We start from the raw sequence: 18,253 nt of genomic DNA on the forward strand, positions 1-18,253 counted from the left end.
AACATGGGAGCCAGAGATCTAGGCTCATCCCACTCCCGGCACACACAGGCTCCACGTCTTGCTCATTGCTCCCTGTTCCCCTTGCTGCACACACAGGGTATCAAACAGGAAAGCATTCAGGGAACTGTTCCCACAGCCTGAGCCGGCAGCCGGGGGAAGAACAACACGACCTCACTCTTCCTGCCCAAAATGAAACAGGAAAGCGGCTCCCGGGCCCTGGGGGGCGGGGGAAACTGGGTTGGGACACGAAGGCGAGATGACGAGGCTCCCATGTGGGGGACAGGTAGGACACCCGCAGGCCTGCACGTCCACACCACTGGGCTGTGCTGGACTGCACGGGTTGCCAGCCTCTCAGAGAACAGACCTGGAGAGGAGCTGGCTGGCTAACCCTACTCACTGGCTCTAATACTCTAGTCAGGGAACTGGAAGAGTCCACCACGTCAGGCAAGAGGGGATCCATGTGTGGACTTGGTCTGGGCAGCTCCAGCCTGTACCTCATGCCAGGCTCCACCTTTAGTGACATGGCAGAAGCTGGACAAGGCACTTGGGTGTGAACAGGACACAGTGGAAGCCCTCCTCTCCCCAGGATTTCCAGGAGGTCACTCCCTGAAGGACCAGCCCCTTCTCATAGGAAAGGTGCCCAAGACTTTTCTGACAGTGTCCAGGTGCACAGGTGAGGTCCCAGGCTTGGCAGAAACAAGGCCAGATGATAGCTCTAGACTCACTCAAGTGTTTTCCATAGCTTAGCGAATGTCCACGTTTAATCTGCATGGGTATTTTACAAGAGAATTCAGGGTTTAGCAGTTCCTTAACAGCCTACAGGATAAGTCTGACCCCACAGTGACCTCCAGCTCTGAGGACAGCTGCGTTTCCAGGTCCCACTAGCTGGGAACCACCTGGATATCGCTGTGGGGTGGTGAGTCAGGGAGACTGTAAAGAAGGAAGGAATGCCTTTCTTTATCCTGCTTGCTCAGCCAGAGTCCCCTCTGCTGCCTCAAGGCCACGGTCAACTGGTCAGGGCGTGGAAAAAAAGGCCAGTGGCTCCTACGTCCCCCCATCCCAGGCTAGATAAGGCCACTAAACTCAGGTAGTATGGATTCTCCAACACTGATGGGGACCCACAAGCCTCTCCCCTCCTTGAAGCACTCCCAGCCTCTCCGCGTGGGTCCCCAGGATCTGCAGACCCAGCCCTCCACCCCACGTGGTCTGCTGCATTCCGGGAAAGGGATGGAAGTGATTCACTCAGGGAACTGTGACTGTCCCTTCCCGGGGAGAGGATGCGCCTGCGAGGTCCCAGCAGCCTTCCCTGGGCGGCCGCGCCCTAGCTCGCGCCCAGAGCGCCCAGTTCGGCCCCGTGGTCCGGCCGGATCCCGATGGGTCCGGAGCCACTAGCGCAGCGGAAGAGGCAGGTGCGGCGCGCTGACCCGGTCAGTGCTCCACCTGCCGCGGCCGCCGCCGGGCGCCCCGGAGGTCCCGGGCTCCCCGCCCCCCGCGTTCTTTGTTACAGCCCGACTTCCTGTTTGCCGCCTCCCGACCCCGGCTCATTTCCCGGGCCGGGAAGCCGCCGAAGGCCGCGAGTTTCTCGAAGACTATCCCGCCCGCTCGGCTCCGCCTCCCGCACCCCAGAATCCCGCCCTTGGCCTGGGAGCCCGCCCGGGCTGCAGTGAAGGCATCAGGGCTGTGCACCAGAGGGCGCTGCGAGGCCGTCCGGGCAGCGCACCGATGGGGCCGCGGGCCACTCCAGACTCCGGGGTCAGCTCTTCTCCGTCCTGTGGCCCATGGGACCAGCCAGGGAGCGGCAGCCAGATGCGAATTCACTTTTCGTGCTTGTCGCGCAGAGTTCCCTCCAGGCCTCGAGTCCCTAAGCCGAGTAAACTAGAGGGCTCAGTGCGACGTTTTCCCCTAAATATACCTCAGGGCGTCCAAAGAAGCAAGGCCCGATCGTGTACTCTGAGCCATGGCAGCAACCAGCTCTCTCCCCACTTCCAGATTTCAGTCCTCCGGTCATCCTCGCCTGTGGGGACCCTGAATAGAAGGGGACCGGCTGGAAAGGGCACCGGTTTTGAGTGGGGAGACTGAAGCTCCCTGCCAGCACCACCTCTCATTGCCAGGTGACCTGGGACAGGTCCATTTCTTCATTCCTTCCACACTGTTTGAGCACCCTTTATATGCCAGGCATTGGCGATAAAACATGGTCACTGCCCAAGGTAGTTAACCATCCAGTTAATTATTTTTTCCCTCTCCAAGAATACCTCTTGCGCATTACTGTGAGGTTGAAATGAGTTAGTGTTTGAAAATATTTGTGAGCAATGAGTTCTTTCACTAGTTGGTTAAATCTTCTCAAGCTATGCTAGCAAGCCACAGGATGGGGGTGGGCTAGAGAGGAGCTTAGAGTGTAGCTGGATGGATTCAGCAGCAGCCCTAAGACCAGGAAAGCAGCTGAGATCCCAGGCTGCCTCCACCATCGCTTCCTTCTGTGTCCCTGTCTTTAAGGAACACCACTAATCTAGGTCAGCCTCCTCTGATATGGGAAGTAGTGGAAGGAAGACCCTGGCTGTGGGGAAGGGACAGCAGGACCCCAAGTCTTCAAGAGTCCCCTTCCCCTTGGAGATCTGCCACAAGTGGCTTTTGCCATCTTTTCCTTGGCCTCAGGGGCCCTGCACACTTTATCACTCAGGCCAAGAGTGGGCTCAGCCTATTCCCTTTATCCCAAAGACCCTCTGAGGCCACAACACAGGGTCCGTAAAGCCAGCTGAGGTTATGGCCAGATGCAAGGTAACTGGCATCTCAGAAGTCTGGATTTAGCAACAGGTTAGCTCTGGGCCCAAGCCGTTGTGTCATAGTACCCCCTGCAGGGCAGAGCCAAAACCCTGCCAGGCCTGGCCAGCCTGTCTGTTTCCAGTGATTCCTCCTCCTGGCTCAGGTTGGAGGCAAAGCAAGCTCGGGGGGTTAGCAGAAAGGCATGTACCAGTTGGCTTGTCCAAGGATTGATGTCCCTTTTCCATAGTGGCAGAATTCTGGGCCAGGCCCATCATACTAGGCCCGGTCTGTTCAGTTTCATCTCCATCAGTGACTCCCTTCACTCAGTGCTTCCTCCTTCTTTAAAAAAATTTTTTTTTTAATTGGGGAACAGTGTGTTTTTCCAGGACCCATCAGCTCCAAGTCAAGTAGTTGTTTCAATCTAGTTGTGGAGGGTACAACTCAGTGGCCCATGTGGGGATCGAACTGGCAACCTTGGTGTTACAAGCACTGCGCTCTAACCAACTGAGCTAACCTGCTGCCCCCAGTGCTTCCTCTTCTATCCCTCTGGTAAAAGCGATCTCAAAGGTTTTGGGATCTACTTCCCATTCTCAATAGGTCCTTGGAGAATGGTGTTCCAGCTGCTTTCATTTAAGGGGCTTCACTTGCTTGGCTCTTTGTGGGCCTCAGAGTCTGCCCCCACAGTTAGGACCATTTCAAGCAGTCATAATTCTCCACATAGGCTGGTTTTCTAGGGTTCTCTTCTAAAGCCAGGTCCTACTATACTGCAGCATTTTCATGGGGTCTGACATTTGACTCTGACCCCATGGGCCTCCTCTCTGTGCAGCCCTGTCACTCCTGTGAAACGCTCTCTTCTGCAACTCTCCTTAGCCCTGTAGCCAGCCACTTCCTGCCCCCACAACACTCACCTTAGAATTGGGAGAGAGGCCCCACCATCCCAACTCTCTGTTGGAGCCCTGGCTTCTTCCTTTCCAGGTAGACTAGGCCAGGTCTGAATAACTGGAACCCTGGCTATGCCAGGGTACCCAATCAGCTGCATCTTTCTCCCTCCTTGGAAGCTAGAAGTGGGCAGGGAGCCAGGTTTTCCCACCATCCCATGAATCCTTCTGCCAGGGCATGGATGAATCCTTACAGTCCCTGCTTTTGTAGACAGGGGACCAATGTATCCTTAGCCCCTTGGCCCTGGATTCAGGTGGCATAACCAACAGAGCAGCCCTCTTCTCTTCTCTCTCTCTTCTGAGGTGGACTGTATTGAGGAATTCAGTTACTTCTTCCCATCCTTTTGCCAGAGTGTTGGTGGGACTTAGGAGGTCTGACAATCAAGTTCCTGAACTTGTTGCAACAATGTTGCTAACCTTTTTTGATATCAGAGGGATTATTCATTATGAATATGTACCAACTGGAGAAACAGTTAACCAAGTTTACTATTTGGAAGTGCTGAAAAGGCTGTGTGAGAAAGTTAGACGACCTGAACTTGTTACCAATAATTCATGGCTCGTGCATCAGACAATGCACCAGCTCTCACAGCATTGTCTGTGAGGGGGTTTTTAGCCAGTAAACAAATAACTGTGTTGGAACACCCTCCCTACTCACCTGATCTGGCCCCCAATGACCTCTTTCTTTACCCAAAGATAAAGGAAATATTGAAAGGAAGACATTTTGATGACATTTAGGACATCAAGTGTAATCTGACAACAGCTCTGATGGCCATTCCATAAAGAGTTCCAAAATTGCTTTGAAGGGTGTACTAGGTGCTGGTGTCGGTGCATAGCTTCCCAAGGGGAGTACTTCGAAGGTGACTATAGTGATATTCAGCAATGAGGTAGGTAGCACTTTTTCTAGGATGAATTCGCGACCAATTGTCCGACCTCATATATTTATATTTCTTATTATAAATCACAATATCACAGTAGACTATGGTTTTACCCTGAATAAAATGGAAAGTGAAAAGTCTGGAGTAAAATAACAAGGAGACAATGTGTACCTTGTGCTATCACGTACCAGGTGCTGGTTATGTTGTCATTGTTTTCAGTCCTCATCAGAACCTACAACATACTATTATTTCCCATTTCACAGTTGAGAAAACTAAAGACCAGAGACAGTGTGCCTGGGGTTCACTCAGATGGTAAATGGTGGCGTAAGGCTCAAATCTGGGCAAGCTGGGCTTAGAGGCCATGTCTGGAAAGGTTTTTCACCCGCTGGAATCAGCAGCTTTTTAAAGCAACTTCATCATTTAGCATAATAAACTAGCATGGCCCCCAGCTCCTAAAACACACTCTTCCATTGTTTCAGACAATGTGGGCACTAACACCAGAAGTTGATTGCAGTGACTAGAATGAGAGATGAGAAACAAATCATAAGGACATGAGAAGTGACTGCCTGAAACAATAAGGAAAAATTAATTTGGGAAAGGTCCAAAAAAGGAAGCCACCATGTGCATATCATGTGCAATTTTTCAAGGTGGAGGTGATGCTCTCTCATCACCTCTCACACGCTGGTACCTCTGTGGGCATGACATCTGCAGCCCCTTCTTGAGGGTATTTTAGGAGGAAAGATGGGATGGTTGTTGCAGTTAGAGAGGAACCAGCTGAGTGAGTGGTTTATTGTCTGGGAGTGTCCCACTGGGAGGGAAGGAGACAGATGTTGTTGGCAAGGGTAAGGAAGGAATGGCAGTAAGACATGTTCCCGGGAAGGTGGCCAAGACCCCTAGGCCAACTTTTGTGGGGATTCCTATTTTGAGAAGTTCACGGTTAAACCTGTCTTGCAGGATTCCTTCTCTTCTGAACCCCAGGGTGCCTTGGCTTTTTCCAAGTAAGAGAGCTTCACTTCTACTTTCCATGAGCCAGCATATATTGGCTCCCTTGGTCCTTCAAAGATGAAGTCTGCTCTCAGGGAGCTCTCAGGTTTGGGGGAGGCAAGATATCACATGCTTATTAGCCAGTAGGCTCTGGGGTTGGACTACCTGCCTTCAGTCTCAGGTTCCACGACTTGCCGTGTCACCATGAGTAGATTACATAAATTTCCTGTGTTCGTCTGTTTCAATTTGCTCATCTGTGAGATGATATTCATCTCACAAAGCAGTGGAGACGTTTGTAATTAGAATAGATGTAAAAGCACTTAGAAACTGGAGCCAATCCTGTCCCTCACGACAATTTAAAAATTATTTGAGAGCCATGAATATATTTTTACATAATCACTATTATGTGAATAATATCCTTTAAAAATTTTATAAATGAAACTATGATAGTTTAATTTTCATTTTCAATTTTACTGCAGAGCCTGCGGCTCGCGAGCTGTAGTTTGCTGACCCCTGGCGGCTCTTCCATCTCAAAAGTTTGCAGACCCTGGCCTAGCTCATGGTAAGTTCACAATAAATGATTGTTTCTGTTATAAGCATGAGGTGGAGGGAACAGAAAAATAAACAGAAATTGAGGTAAGAGGTTGTGGGAGCACTGAGGAGGGAGTGCCTAACTCTGCCTGGAGCACGAGCTGGTTACTGATGACCTTACCAAAGGAATTATTAAAACCTGGGGCTTTGGTCCCGGTGGGAGGAAGTCTCAGAATGGGCATCTCAAAAATGTTCTCCAGGAGACTCTGCTATGTTATCTGCCCCTTAGCTACCAGAAAACTATCAACTACTCTTTAAAAGGAATTTTTATCATTAAATGTATACTTCAGGGTGACCACTCGGCTCAGTTGGTTAGAGCATGGTGCTGATGACGCCAAGGTTGCCGGTTTGGTCCCTGCGTGGGCTACTGTGAGCTGCGCCCTCCCTAAAGAAGAGTCAGCTATGCCATTGTAGCATGAAAGTAATGTGTGACCAATGACCATGCTGTTACCCAATAAAATTAAAAAAAAAGGATACTTCATAAGCCTTAGAAAATAGAGAAAAGGATCATCCAAAATCCCAATACCTGAATACATCAATCATTAGTATACGGTTCCCCACCATCTTTTTCCTCATGCATCTTGTTTTTGTTGTTTTAATAGTTTTAATTATAGTGCACGTGATAGTCACATTTTGCATTACTATGCAATCATAGGTATTTTTACTATGTTGTTTTTCATAATGGATTTTTATTTTTATTTATTTATTTTTTTTCTAAATAGAAATGGATTATGTTCTCTTTTAAAAAATCCCAGACAATCTGAATTGGTATAAAAAAAGAAAGTGCAAATCTCATGTAGTCCTACTACTCAGAGGTCATCACTGATCATGTTTCTGTGTTCTTCCAGATTTTTTTTCTAACCAAAGAAACACATACAGACTTAAGTTTAAAGAGTTATATTAGGTTATTTTATAACCTGCTTTTTCACTTAATTATACGTCATAGATAGGTTTCCATGTCAATATGTATAGGCATATATAATTGTTTCTAATGACTGCACAGATTTAATTTTATGTCTGTATTAAATTTATGTAACTTATTCTCTATCGTTGGATATTTGCTTGCTTGCTTTCTTTCTTTGTGTGTGTGTGTGTGTGTGTGTGTGTGTGTGTGTGTGTGTGTGTGTGTATTTCTCCACCATGTGGATTGACCAGAATTTACTTAAACATTTAGCTATTTTTGGATATTTAAGTAGCTTTTCTTCTTTTGTTTTTCCTATAATAAATAACAATGCATTGAAAAATCTTCAGGCATACAGCTTTCCCCATATTTTGAATAATTTCCTGGAGTGGAAGTATTGGTCAAAGGGCAGGGACATTTCATGATTCTTGATTTGTATCAGCAAGCTGCTTTTTCAAAGGGTTGTTTGTGTCAATTCAGATACTTCCAGCAAGGTGTTCATACCAGTTTCTCTGGCTCTCATCCAACTACCCAAAGGTGGTAGATGGAGGGGGGATATTCTCCCTCAGAAGCTAGCAGCAAAGGAGGGGTCATAGGGGACAAGATAGAGAGCAGAGGAGAAGAGGGGAAAGTAAACACGGGGAATGGAGGGAAAGAGAAAGGAATAACCAGAAACAACCATTTTACCTGTAATTTTTTCCAATTAGAAAACTAATTCATGCTCCTTGTAAAAACCCCAAACTTTTACATAAATGTTTACATTTAATATTGAAAGTCCTCCTCTGGAGACAGGTTCTGCTAACAGTTTAGATATATTCTTCCAGGTCATTATTTATTTATTTTACAAACATTAATGTATAATTTGTTTTGTTTTGAAAGAACTAGCTTCATACTGTACACACCATGGTGCAACATTCCTACTGCAGAATATGTCTTAGGCACCTTTGGAATAACTACTTTAAGTGTGCAGATAGTTTCTAGTTTAAATATCTAATTAGAATCGAATGAGATGCAATATTGCTCACTTCCCCTGCCAGTGGGCTCACCCGGAACCTCATCAGCAGTCCCGTGCAGGACAGGCCTTCTGCCCTTTCCTTTTTCCAGCCAGAGATGTATCCCCAGAGGGACAGCCTCTTGCCGCTGCTTAGGGGGTCAACTCCAGGCGGCCTGAGGACCCTCTGTCAGTGCGGAGGCTGGTAGGTGCTCACAGTCCTCTGAGAGCCTGAACTTGGCCTTCCTTGGGTCCGCTGCTCCCCGAACCTCGGTTCCTAAGGATTAACTCAACCATTGATGCAAAAGTCTCATGTATCCGGAGAACTAAACCCACAGCCTCAGGGTAGGACGGGTCTGGCTTTCCTGTTTTTATGGCCTCTCTCCGCAGGTCCCACCACCACCACCAAAGTGACGGCGGCATTTTCAAGCTCTGACTGGCTCTTCCTCAGCCTACCTGGGCTCAGGAAGTCCCACTCCTGGCCCGAAGCTAGCCCTCACTGAGGCCCGCAAGCTCACGGCGCCCGTCCTGGCTCACCGTCGCAGCCTCTGCAGAATCCTTTGTCAGCCCCGTGACTCAGTTTCTCCATTTGCTCACGCGGGCCAACAGCGTGAGGCACCTGTGCGGAATGCGGAGGTGCCTCCGACGGTTTCTTCAGAGTCGTACTCCCAGCCGGACGGAGCTCCAGAGACAGGCATTTACGCCGCCCAGAGAGCTCCTTCTGGCCATGCCCTGCACTAACCCTGGTGAGTCCGTGCTGCCTGGGGTGGCAGTGACTCAGCCAGGTGCACCTGCAGGACTGCTGGGGAGACATAACCTGAGACCCGCCTGCCGTGGTTCCGGAAGGGCCCAGGTCATAGAGGGGCTGCAGGGAGACGACCAGTGCCCGCGTCCGTGCCCACTGCCCGCCGCCTGACGCAATCCGAGGCGCCCTTGCTGCACGCCAAAGCTGGGGAAACCTCCCCCGCGGTTGCATCACTCCTGACAGATTTTTCTACAGAGATGGAGCTGAACCAATCAGCGGGCGCGCTGGACCAGGGGCAGGCGGCTCAATTACCCACTCAGAGGGCGGCGCGGTTAACCGGGCAGCAAAATCCAAAGGTAATTGGCCAAAAGGGGATTTTCCCCGCCCCAATCACCGCGGCAGCTGGCCGTGGTAGGCAGGGCCCGCCAGCCGGAGGGTTTATAAAGGACCTTGGCAGGGGCCGCGCAGCTGGAGCGACCAAGCGGTGCCAGGCCAGGTGTGCGCGTCCGTCGGTCCTTCCGTGCCCCCGCCGGAGACCTGCCCCGGAGGCCGCCCGGGCCCGTCCCTGTGCCCGGCACCATGAAACAGGAGTCTGCAGCCCGGAACACCCGGCCCACCTCGCCGCCACCCGCCTCGTCGCCTGCGCAGCTGCCCGGGGTCGACGGCGACCCCCAAGCGCTGTGGATTTTCGGGTATGGCTCCCTGGTGTGGAGGCCCGACTTCGCCTATAGCGACAGCCGTGTGGGCTTCGTGCGCGGCTATAGCCGCAGGTTCTGGCAAGGAGACACCTTCCATCGGGGCAGTGACAAGATGGTGAGCATCCGATCATGCCCCGGGGAATAAGGGGTTGGGGTGCGGTCAGAGTAGTGGGCGCTGATGCCCTGGAATGTCCGGGGCTCTCTGGGCAGACTGTGACTCCTTGCTGGTGAGGGATATGTGTAACTGTGCCTGGGGTTTGTGGCTTAAATTTGTGTGCCCAGTGGATCACTCACTGTGCGATGGCTTGAGTCGGTGATCCTGTGGATCACCGTGTTGATGAATATTTCTGATTACCGGTCTGGGCCACTACCACATATCCAATTTTCGTACATCCATGCATCATCACTCCTTCCACTTTTTCTGGCTCCATTGGGGCTCTCTGAGGCCTGGGTTGGCAGGGTTGATAAGGTTTTCCTCTGGCACTGATGGCAGAGCTGATTTTTAACTTGTCTTTTTCAAACTCTTTCTTCCCTTTCTAGCCTGGTCGTGTTGTGACCCTCCTTGAAGATCATGAGGTAAGTGCCTGAGTGAAGAGAAGGACTCTGGGGCCCAGCACGAAGGGGTGTGGACAGACAGAGCTTATGGGTCCTTGGCTGCAGGCTAGATTAGATGTCCCTCTGGTTGAACGGAAAGGTGGTCTAGCTCAGTGCTTCTCACAATAACCTCCTCAGAGCCTGACACTCAGATTCCTAACAAGCTTACAGGTGATGATACTGGTTCTCAGACCACGCTCTGAGTAGTATTCTTGTTCACCCTGGGGCTAGACCACCTTGTCAACCCTTGTTAAGAAAGGGAAAATGAGGGCTTGATGTATTATTACTAGATGGCTCATCAGCCCTCCTTTCATCTCCTTAGAGAGCATAGTCCTGGGGTGGGACCTGCAAGGAACTATTGTGACTGACCCTGGTGCCCATGTTTCCTCCTAGGGCTGCACTTGGGGTGTTGCATACCAGGTGCGAGGTGAGCAGGTGAGCGAGGCCCTGAAGTACCTGAACGTGCGGGAGGCAGTGCTTGGAGGCTATGATACCAAGGAGGTCACCTTCTACCCCCAAGATACTCCTGACCAACCACTCAAGGCACTGGCCTATGTGGCCACCCCACAGAACCCTGGTTATCTGGGCCCTGCGCCTGAGGAGGCCATTGCTACACAGATCTTGGCCTGCCGTGGTTTCTCCGGTCACAATCTTGAGTACTTGCTGCGCTTGGCAGACTTCATGCAGCTCTGTGGACCCCAGGCACAGGATGAGCACCTGGCAGCCATCGTTGATGCTGTGGGCACCATGCTGCCCTGCTTCTGCCCCACCGAGCAGGCTTTGGCACTGGTCTGAGGGGCTGAGCCCTGGCAGGGAGTGCCTATGTTGTCGTGGGGGCCAGGTCCCCACTCCTGTGCACAAAGACAGACTTGATACAACTGGAGCCCAATGAGAGGACTCGTGGGCAGCAGGCGTTTCTCTACCTAAGCCCTTGCCTGTCCGTCAACCTCCAGCTCTCTCCTGCCTGATGCTGACTTACTACTTGAAACTTTATTTATTGCACCATGTTGGTGTTGTGGGCAAGGTGAGGGGCCTGCCCTGGACGTAGGGGCTCTGCTGAGTGGTGCCCCACCCTAGGCACCTGGTGCCTGACCAGATTCCCCTCAGTGCTGCTGCTAACCCCACACCACCCAGGCCTCCAGCTCCCCAGGGAGCCTTCAAGAGCCTTGACCCTCTGCCCTCGACCCCCAGATCAATCTTTCCCTAGCCCCGGAAGTACCACCTAAGAAAGGTCTCAGCCTGCTGATGAGGGACAGGAGGAAGTACGGAGAAGGGGGCCTTGTAGGAACTGAGTCCCCTGTTAGCCCTGCTTATTCCCCAGGTCCCCAGGGCAAATCTGGGTCTGGAGCCAGATCTGGGCCTAGGCCTCTGAGCCATTTGGCTTTGCTTCCCTGTCCAGTGTGTCTGGGCCAATCCTGTCTGTCTGTTTGTCTATTGGTAGGAAGCTTATTACTATAGGCCCTGGCATCATCCCAGTCTGTCCCATAATATTATCCATAAACTGATCTCTTATTATCTGTGCTGTGCTGGAATGTGGTTCTTTCTTCATGTGGGTTGGGGTGAGTGGGGTTTGAAGTCCTGGAAGCCTCATAAAAGGGGAAAGGACTCTCTCTTCATCTCCATCCCTCACTCCCAGGGAGTGGGCAGCTCAGCAGGCAAGGCTGCCAGGCTACACCACTCCTATGGGCACCATTCATGTCTTGTGCACACAAAGAACACCCCTGAGTCATGCAGAAGTCAGCCCATGCAGCTGTACTTGGCAGCCCTGTGAGCAGGGTCTTTGCCACCGACCTGGTACCTGGTATCTCCTCCTAGCTGCCCTGAGGGGGCTGGCAGACTTGGAGCTCAGACCAGGTCTTCTTCCTCCAGTTGCAGGGCCAGCTGCCACCTCTTCCTGACAGTGAGGCTAGACCCCTGGCTTTCTGCTAGAGGAACATGTGGGTTAGGGTGGGGTGCTGACAACTTCTGGGACAATGCTGACAGCAACTCCTGTGGTCTGGAGGGCCTGGTGGCCCGTTGACTTTTGAGGTCTAGGTGTTCACTGTTGCTTCCTGGGGTTGTGTCTCTCTTATCCTGACTGCCAGGACTCTTCCACAATGGAATGAGTTGCTGAGATACCCTCTGGGCTACTGCTTGTTCATCCCCTGGCTGCCTCGGACTACTCTTCACTGGCCCTGGCTCCCAGGATCTCATCCTGACCCTGGGCTCTGAAAGTGGGAATGGCCCTTCAGTGGGCTCAGCCTCTGCTTCTGGACCTGCAGAATGGGTGTGGGGCCCTGATGAAAGGCTTTAGCAGCAGAAGAGCCTGGCTCCGACCCAGCCCCTTCCCACACTAGCCCAGCGACCTCCAGAAAAGTATTCAGCCCTCTGAGCACTAGTTTACACTGGAACGCTGTGTGGTATCTGTTGCTGCTGCTTTTATTGTGGCTGGTGTCCTGGATTGGTCTGGGTGTCCCCGGCAGGGTCAGCTCTGACCAAATTGGTCAACGTTGTGCCTGGGGAAGCTGCCCATGTGTTGGCAGACTCGTGTCTTGGCCATTGATGGGAAAAGTGTGGAGTCCAGCCAGACTCTTGGGAGCTCAGTCAAGAACAACACAACAAGAGGAGACAACGGGTGGCAGGAAGCCCTGGGCGGCCGCCTCTCGGGCCTCCTGTGCAGAGGCAGGGCCAGGCAGTCAGTCCCGGTGCTTGGAGCAGAGCCCTGCTCTATACCAAATGTAGGTGGGGAGGGCTGCTTACTAGTTGCACATGGGTTCAAATTCTTCAAATCATTCATTCAACAAGTATTTACTAAGCTGCTCTAGGCCAGTTACCATTCTAGACACTGGGGGTACAGCAGTGAAGGACTCCTTCTCCTCAAGGAACTAGGAGCCTAGAAACTCTGAATGGTGACTCTTCAGTATGAAATGTGCTGTGATGAGAGGATAAGAGGGCACCCAGCTTAGGAAGGGCTCCTGGCTTGGTGGGGGTGGTCAGGGAAAGCTTACTGGGGGAGGGAATAATGAGGCAGAGCCCTGAGCTTGAGAAGGGGTCTTAAGTGAACAGAAGCAGGGAATAGATTGTGCTCGTGGGGGAAGCAAGGTCAGATCAGCTGGGACAGAGTGGTGTGGGGGAGGGGATACGGGCTGGACAGGTGGCAGGACTGCATCCTGCATCCTGCATCCTGCTGACCGGCCTGGTGAGCCGTGCTGTGGAGGTGGCATTCTTCCTGTGTCAGTGGGGTCCCTCTGTGGACTCTGGGTGGGAAGAGACAGCTTAAGAAGGAACACTAGCTGCTGTGCCAGATTGGAGGAGGAAGGCCAAAGGGAGGCCGGGAGAGGTGAAGGTGGCCTGAGCTGAGGTGTGGCAGTGGGCATGGACAGGAGGGTGGATTTGAGAGCAGGTTAGGGAGTGAGGTCAGCAGGATTTGGTGTGGCTGGTGATGAGGAAAGTGAGGGAGGAGCAGAGGGCCAGGGTTCAGAGTTGGAAAGGGCGGGGGTAAAGACTTGTCCCGTGTTAGAGTGTTTGAGTTGGGGGTGCCAGTGGCATCCATGTGGATATTCAGGAGACAGCTGGATAAGTGGGTCTAGGACTCAAGAGAGAAATCTGGGCTGGAGTTAGAGACTGGGAGCCATGCATGTTGAGACGGGGCCTGAAGTCTTGAAAGTGGAGAGAAAAAAGAACAGGGTCTGGCCCAGCCCAGAGGATCCTAGACCTGGTGGCCTGAGCAAGACAAGAACAGTTGAGAACAAGCAGCTCTGAGGTGGAGAAGAACCAGGAGGGCCAGGGTCATGCTGCCAAGATGTCAAGGACAATATGGACAGGGGTGTCCATTAGGTGAAATGCTGGGGATGCTTGGCCTCAGTGAGAGCAATTTCAGGAACAGTGGTGGGAAGCCAAAGATGGGGGATAGATACAGCTCTCAAAACACTTGGCTGCTAGCAGGGGAGAGAAACAGAGAAGCAATGGAGTGTCTGGGGAGGGCATAGGTGTCTCAGGACTCCTTTACAAATTAAAAATTATTGAGGCCTCCAAGAGCTTTTGCTTATGTGGGATATAGCTATTGACAACATTTAGTGTATAAGAAATTGAGAAGTTTAAAACATTAAATTCAAAATAAAATAATATATCCATAACATGTTAACATTTTTAAAGAAAAATGACTCTATTTTCCAAAACAAACAAATTTAGTGAAAAGGGTGGCATTGTTATATATATATATTTTAAAGATGTTATTATTGGGGAATTGGGGGAGGGGAACAGACAAGTTGCTGTCCTTTTGTTCTTCAGTCTAGTTGTGGAGGATGCCACTTCACTGGCCTATGTCAGTATTATCATTGTGCTCTTCCCATGAGAGGCAGTCGCTCACCTGCCATTGGATGGCGGCTCACGGCAGCTCACAAGAGCTCACGCCTGCCGGCGGCCAGCCCCACTGCAGCCTATGCCATCGCTGGCGACTCACGGCAGCTCGGCTCCAGGTCGAGCTGTTGTTCACCATCTTAGCTGTAGAGGGCGCAGCGTCACTGGCCCTCATGTGGAATCCGAACCCGGGCCCTGCTGCTCAGAGCTGGCGTCCCAAGCGAACTCCTAACCAACATGCCACTCGGCCGGCCCATATATATATATATATATTTATTTTATTTTTTTTTCCTTATGTATTTTTAATGTCTGACCATGGAAGTAGCTGGATTCTCATCTGCTTTTGTATTCAATCTTTAGCAAATCCATATAACATATAGCTCTGGAAAACTCCATTGTACACTCATGAGGAAATGAGAGTAAAAAGGCAAATAATCTGTTAGTATTATTGTGAAAATAGTTTTGACTTTACAGAGCCTCAGAGAGGGTTTTAGTAACTGCCCAGGGGTCCCTGGGCCGTTTTTGAGGGCTTCTGGTGTAGGATCATTAAAAATTTTTTTGGTTTCATTTCTTTTTTAGTTGGAGGGATTCAAGCAGGGTGATGTGTGGGTGCCCAACCTTAGGTTGCAGCATTAAGGAGTTTCAGAGTTAGCAGGAACCTCAGAAATCATCCCGTCCATCCCTCAAGGGCATCCTTCTGAAGGACAAGGAGTGGGTAGGAATGAAGGACAAGGAGTGGGTAGGAAGGATCAGCCAATTCAATCCCCGTTTACTGAGTCTAACAGGGCCACAGCGCCCTGGACCTCCAGCTGTGGGAGACAGTCAAACACAGAATCATCCTAAAACCTAGTCTCAGATAAGGGCAACTCCAGGAACTCAGGGGATGGGGCAGAGGTGGTCAGGTGTAGGAGGGCCTTAAAGAAGCCACGGGAAGGGCAGCTGAGTGGCTTGTTGGTTAAGAGTTGGCTTGGGAGCATGAACTCTGAGCAACAGGGCAGCCGGTGGTTTGGATCCCATATGGGCCAGTGATGCTGCGCCCCACATGGCCAGTGACGCTGCGCCCTCTACAGCTAAGATGGTGAACAACAGCTCGACCTGGAGCTGGGCTGCTGTGAGTCGCCGGTGATGTTGTAGTCTGCAGTGGAGCTGCAGTGGGCTGCTGCAAGCTACCATGAGTGTCTGGCAGCCAGTGTGAGTGGCCGGCAGCCGGCGTGAGCTGCTGTGAGCCACTGTGAGTGGCCGTCCAAGGGCTGGTGACTGATCTGCCTCAGCCAGGAAGAGCGCAATGATCACAATACCAACATGGGCCAGTGAAGCAGTGTTCTCCACATCTAGACTGAAGAACAAAAGGACAGCAACTTATCTGTTCCCCTTCCCTGATTCCCTAGCATTATTCCCTCCCCCAATTCCCCAATAAAATCTTAATAATAATAATAATAATAATAAGCCACAGAAATCCACCAGGTAGAGGAGGCATTTCAGATGTGTGAATATGGCTCCAGCAAAGGAGGGAGGTACACAGTTTGGCAAGTAGCCATGTGAAGCGGGGGAGCCTTGGGGTGCTGAAAGCTACTTTGGAGTCAGTTCATGGAGGAAGTGGTAGACTTTGTCTTACAGGGAAGCTGAGCTCTGTGGTGATGTTTTTGTTTTTTCATGTGTTTTTCCTCCCACAGAAGGGTCATAGTTTGTTTTTGTTCTTTTTGTTTTGTCTGCTTGTCAAGCAAACATGGTGTTCATGCCTGGGTTTAAAGGGGCTTGTGCTTGTGGTAGGGGAAAGATAATTTAAAAGCTGCAAGACCTGGGGGGCGGCAGCTGCAACAGTCCAGGAAGGTGTGGGGGAGGGCTGAACCAGGCACTGGGGATGTGGGGACCGCTAGTAGGAAATGGGGGATAAACAGGAGGAAGGAGACTGGGGATCCCATGGTTTTGCTGAGAGGGAGCATGGACAGTGTAGGGGACGTGATGAACACCATTCTGGGCTGGCAGGTTCCTAAGGGTTCTTCAGGTTATCCCCCCCACCCCTCACCAGCAAGGGCCACATGCCTCTGGGGGCTGTCACTGCCCTGAAGACAGTGGAAGCAGCCATATCAGTCATCAGAGAAGCAGGAGATATGGGGAGACGGACCTCAAATGGGAGAGACCTCGCCTTTCTCCAGGCCTGGCTCTGAGGAGGGTTGGGTGCTCCAGGGTGTGAGCCCAACTTCAGTGCCCAGGGACAGGTTGGGGAGGCAGCAGTCACAGGGAGAGTGTCCCTGAGGGCCAGGATCAGAGCACAAGGGCCAGGCTCCCACCCCATGGCTAGAGTGACTACATATCCCAGTGCGCCCAGGACATGCCTAGTTTATTCCTATTTTCCTGGAGTAATCATTACTTTCATTCTCAGAAGCATCCCGGTTTGGACAGTAAATGGCATGGTGGTTGGGGAAACTGGGACCGAGCAGTTTATCAGGTGGCTGTCAAAGGGGGTTGACTAAAGCCCCTGACCAGGCCTGTCCTCTGCCCTCCTCACCCTATCCCTGGACCCTCACCCCCAGCCCAGCGGCCTGGGGAGGCCACTCTCCTCTGCCCTTCCCTGGTTGCCCTGGCAGAGTCGTCCGTCCCCCCCAACCCCCCACCCTCACCCAGGCCCACCCTTCTGAGTTCAGGCCTGCCTCTGCCCTCACCCCCACCTTGGGCATTTCCTTAAGCTTGAGGGAAAGTTGGAAACAGCCTGAGGGCTCAGTGACAGAGCTGCTCTCCACCCACACACTCTCCCCGGTGCTTGACCCTCCTTAGCCCAGACCATCCACTGGCACACTTATCCTCACTCTCTGCTCCTCCCCTGAGGCTTCAGTTCCCTCCTTTGCTCTGTTCCGGATCCTGCCCCTCCCCTCACCCTGGCCCCTCCCTGTTTCACTGGCCCACCAGTAAGGTGGAGCCCAGGCTGAGCACTCCCCTCTTATCGAAGCTTAGTCATGGGACCCAACCTTCTTTCTCACATCTCCTTCTCATACCTCCACGCATGCTGCTGCCTGTATCCCCACTACTACCACTGTCCCCATACTCCCCCTTTCCCACTTTCCACCGCCAAAGTGATCCATCTTCCCCAGTTTTGTGCCCTCCCTGGATATTTCTTTTCCACATAATGTAAAATGCAAGTCTAGTTACTACCCTCCACACTGACAAACTCGGACAGCTCCTCACAGCTCTCAGGATGAAGCCCTGCAGCCTGGACTCTGCTCTCCCCTCCAGCCTCGGTGCCATCTGGGGCCCTCCGTCCCGCCTCTTCTGTCCACGCTGCCTGCTGCTCTCCGCCCATCTCATGCTATTTCTGGCCATAAGTGTTTGCTCTCACTGCTTCCCCTACCTGACAACTTTGCCCAACCCTTTTATATCCTTCAGAACTCAGCGTCAGCATCTTGCCTCCAGAAGCTGCTGCTGCCTGTGGCCGGCAGGGGCCCCTCCTCATGGCCCCCCCACCCCCGTGTTTTGTGCCTAGCATGTTTTATTGGTGTGATCTGCTTGCAGGTCTGTCCCCACTAAACCAACTCCTCCCCCTCCGCCCGCCCCCCAAGCCCAGGGCAGGACCTGTGTGTACCCCAGCTCATGGCACAGCCCTGGGGCTCCATAGGAACTCAGGGGGCCTACGCGGAACAGGGTTTAATGAGATACCCTTCTGAACACAATGTCACATGTCCCCTTGGAGGGCAAGTCCTTGGGAAAACTTCAGTCACAGCCAAGGGAGAATGCCAAGCTGCCTGCCCAGGCTAATATTCAATCTGAATGTTTATGTGCACAGCCCAGGAATGTGGGACTGGAAGCCACTGGACAAGAATGCACCATCTAGGCATGGGCAGCC

At 51.9% G+C, this 18,253-nt stretch overlaps 1 protein-coding gene across 1 annotated transcript; it reads left to right on the plus strand.

Annotated features, from left to right (window-relative positions):
• The first annotated feature begins 1,373 nt into the window (after positions 1 to 1,373).
• CHAC1 (ChaC glutathione specific gamma-glutamylcyclotransferase 1) lies at positions 1,374 to 11,592 on the plus strand. Its single transcript, XM_019644858.1, has 6 exons — positions 1,374 to 1,409; positions 1,508 to 1,752; positions 9,029 to 9,141; positions 9,243 to 9,598; positions 10,024 to 10,059; positions 10,471 to 11,592. Exons 1-6 carry the CDS (start codon positions 1,374 to 1,376, stop codon positions 10,870 to 10,872), a joined length of 1,188 nt encoding a protein of 395 aa, XP_019500403.1. The 3' UTR covers positions 10,873 to 11,592.
• Positions 11,593 to 18,253: the final 6,661 nt, after the last annotated feature.

Source organism: Hipposideros armiger, unplaced genomic scaffold, assembly GCF_001890085.2.
Source record: "Hipposideros armiger isolate ML-2016 unplaced genomic scaffold, ASM189008v1 scaffold_92, whole genome shotgun sequence".
Taxonomy (NCBI): domain Eukaryota; kingdom Metazoa; phylum Chordata; class Mammalia; order Chiroptera; family Hipposideridae; genus Hipposideros; species Hipposideros armiger.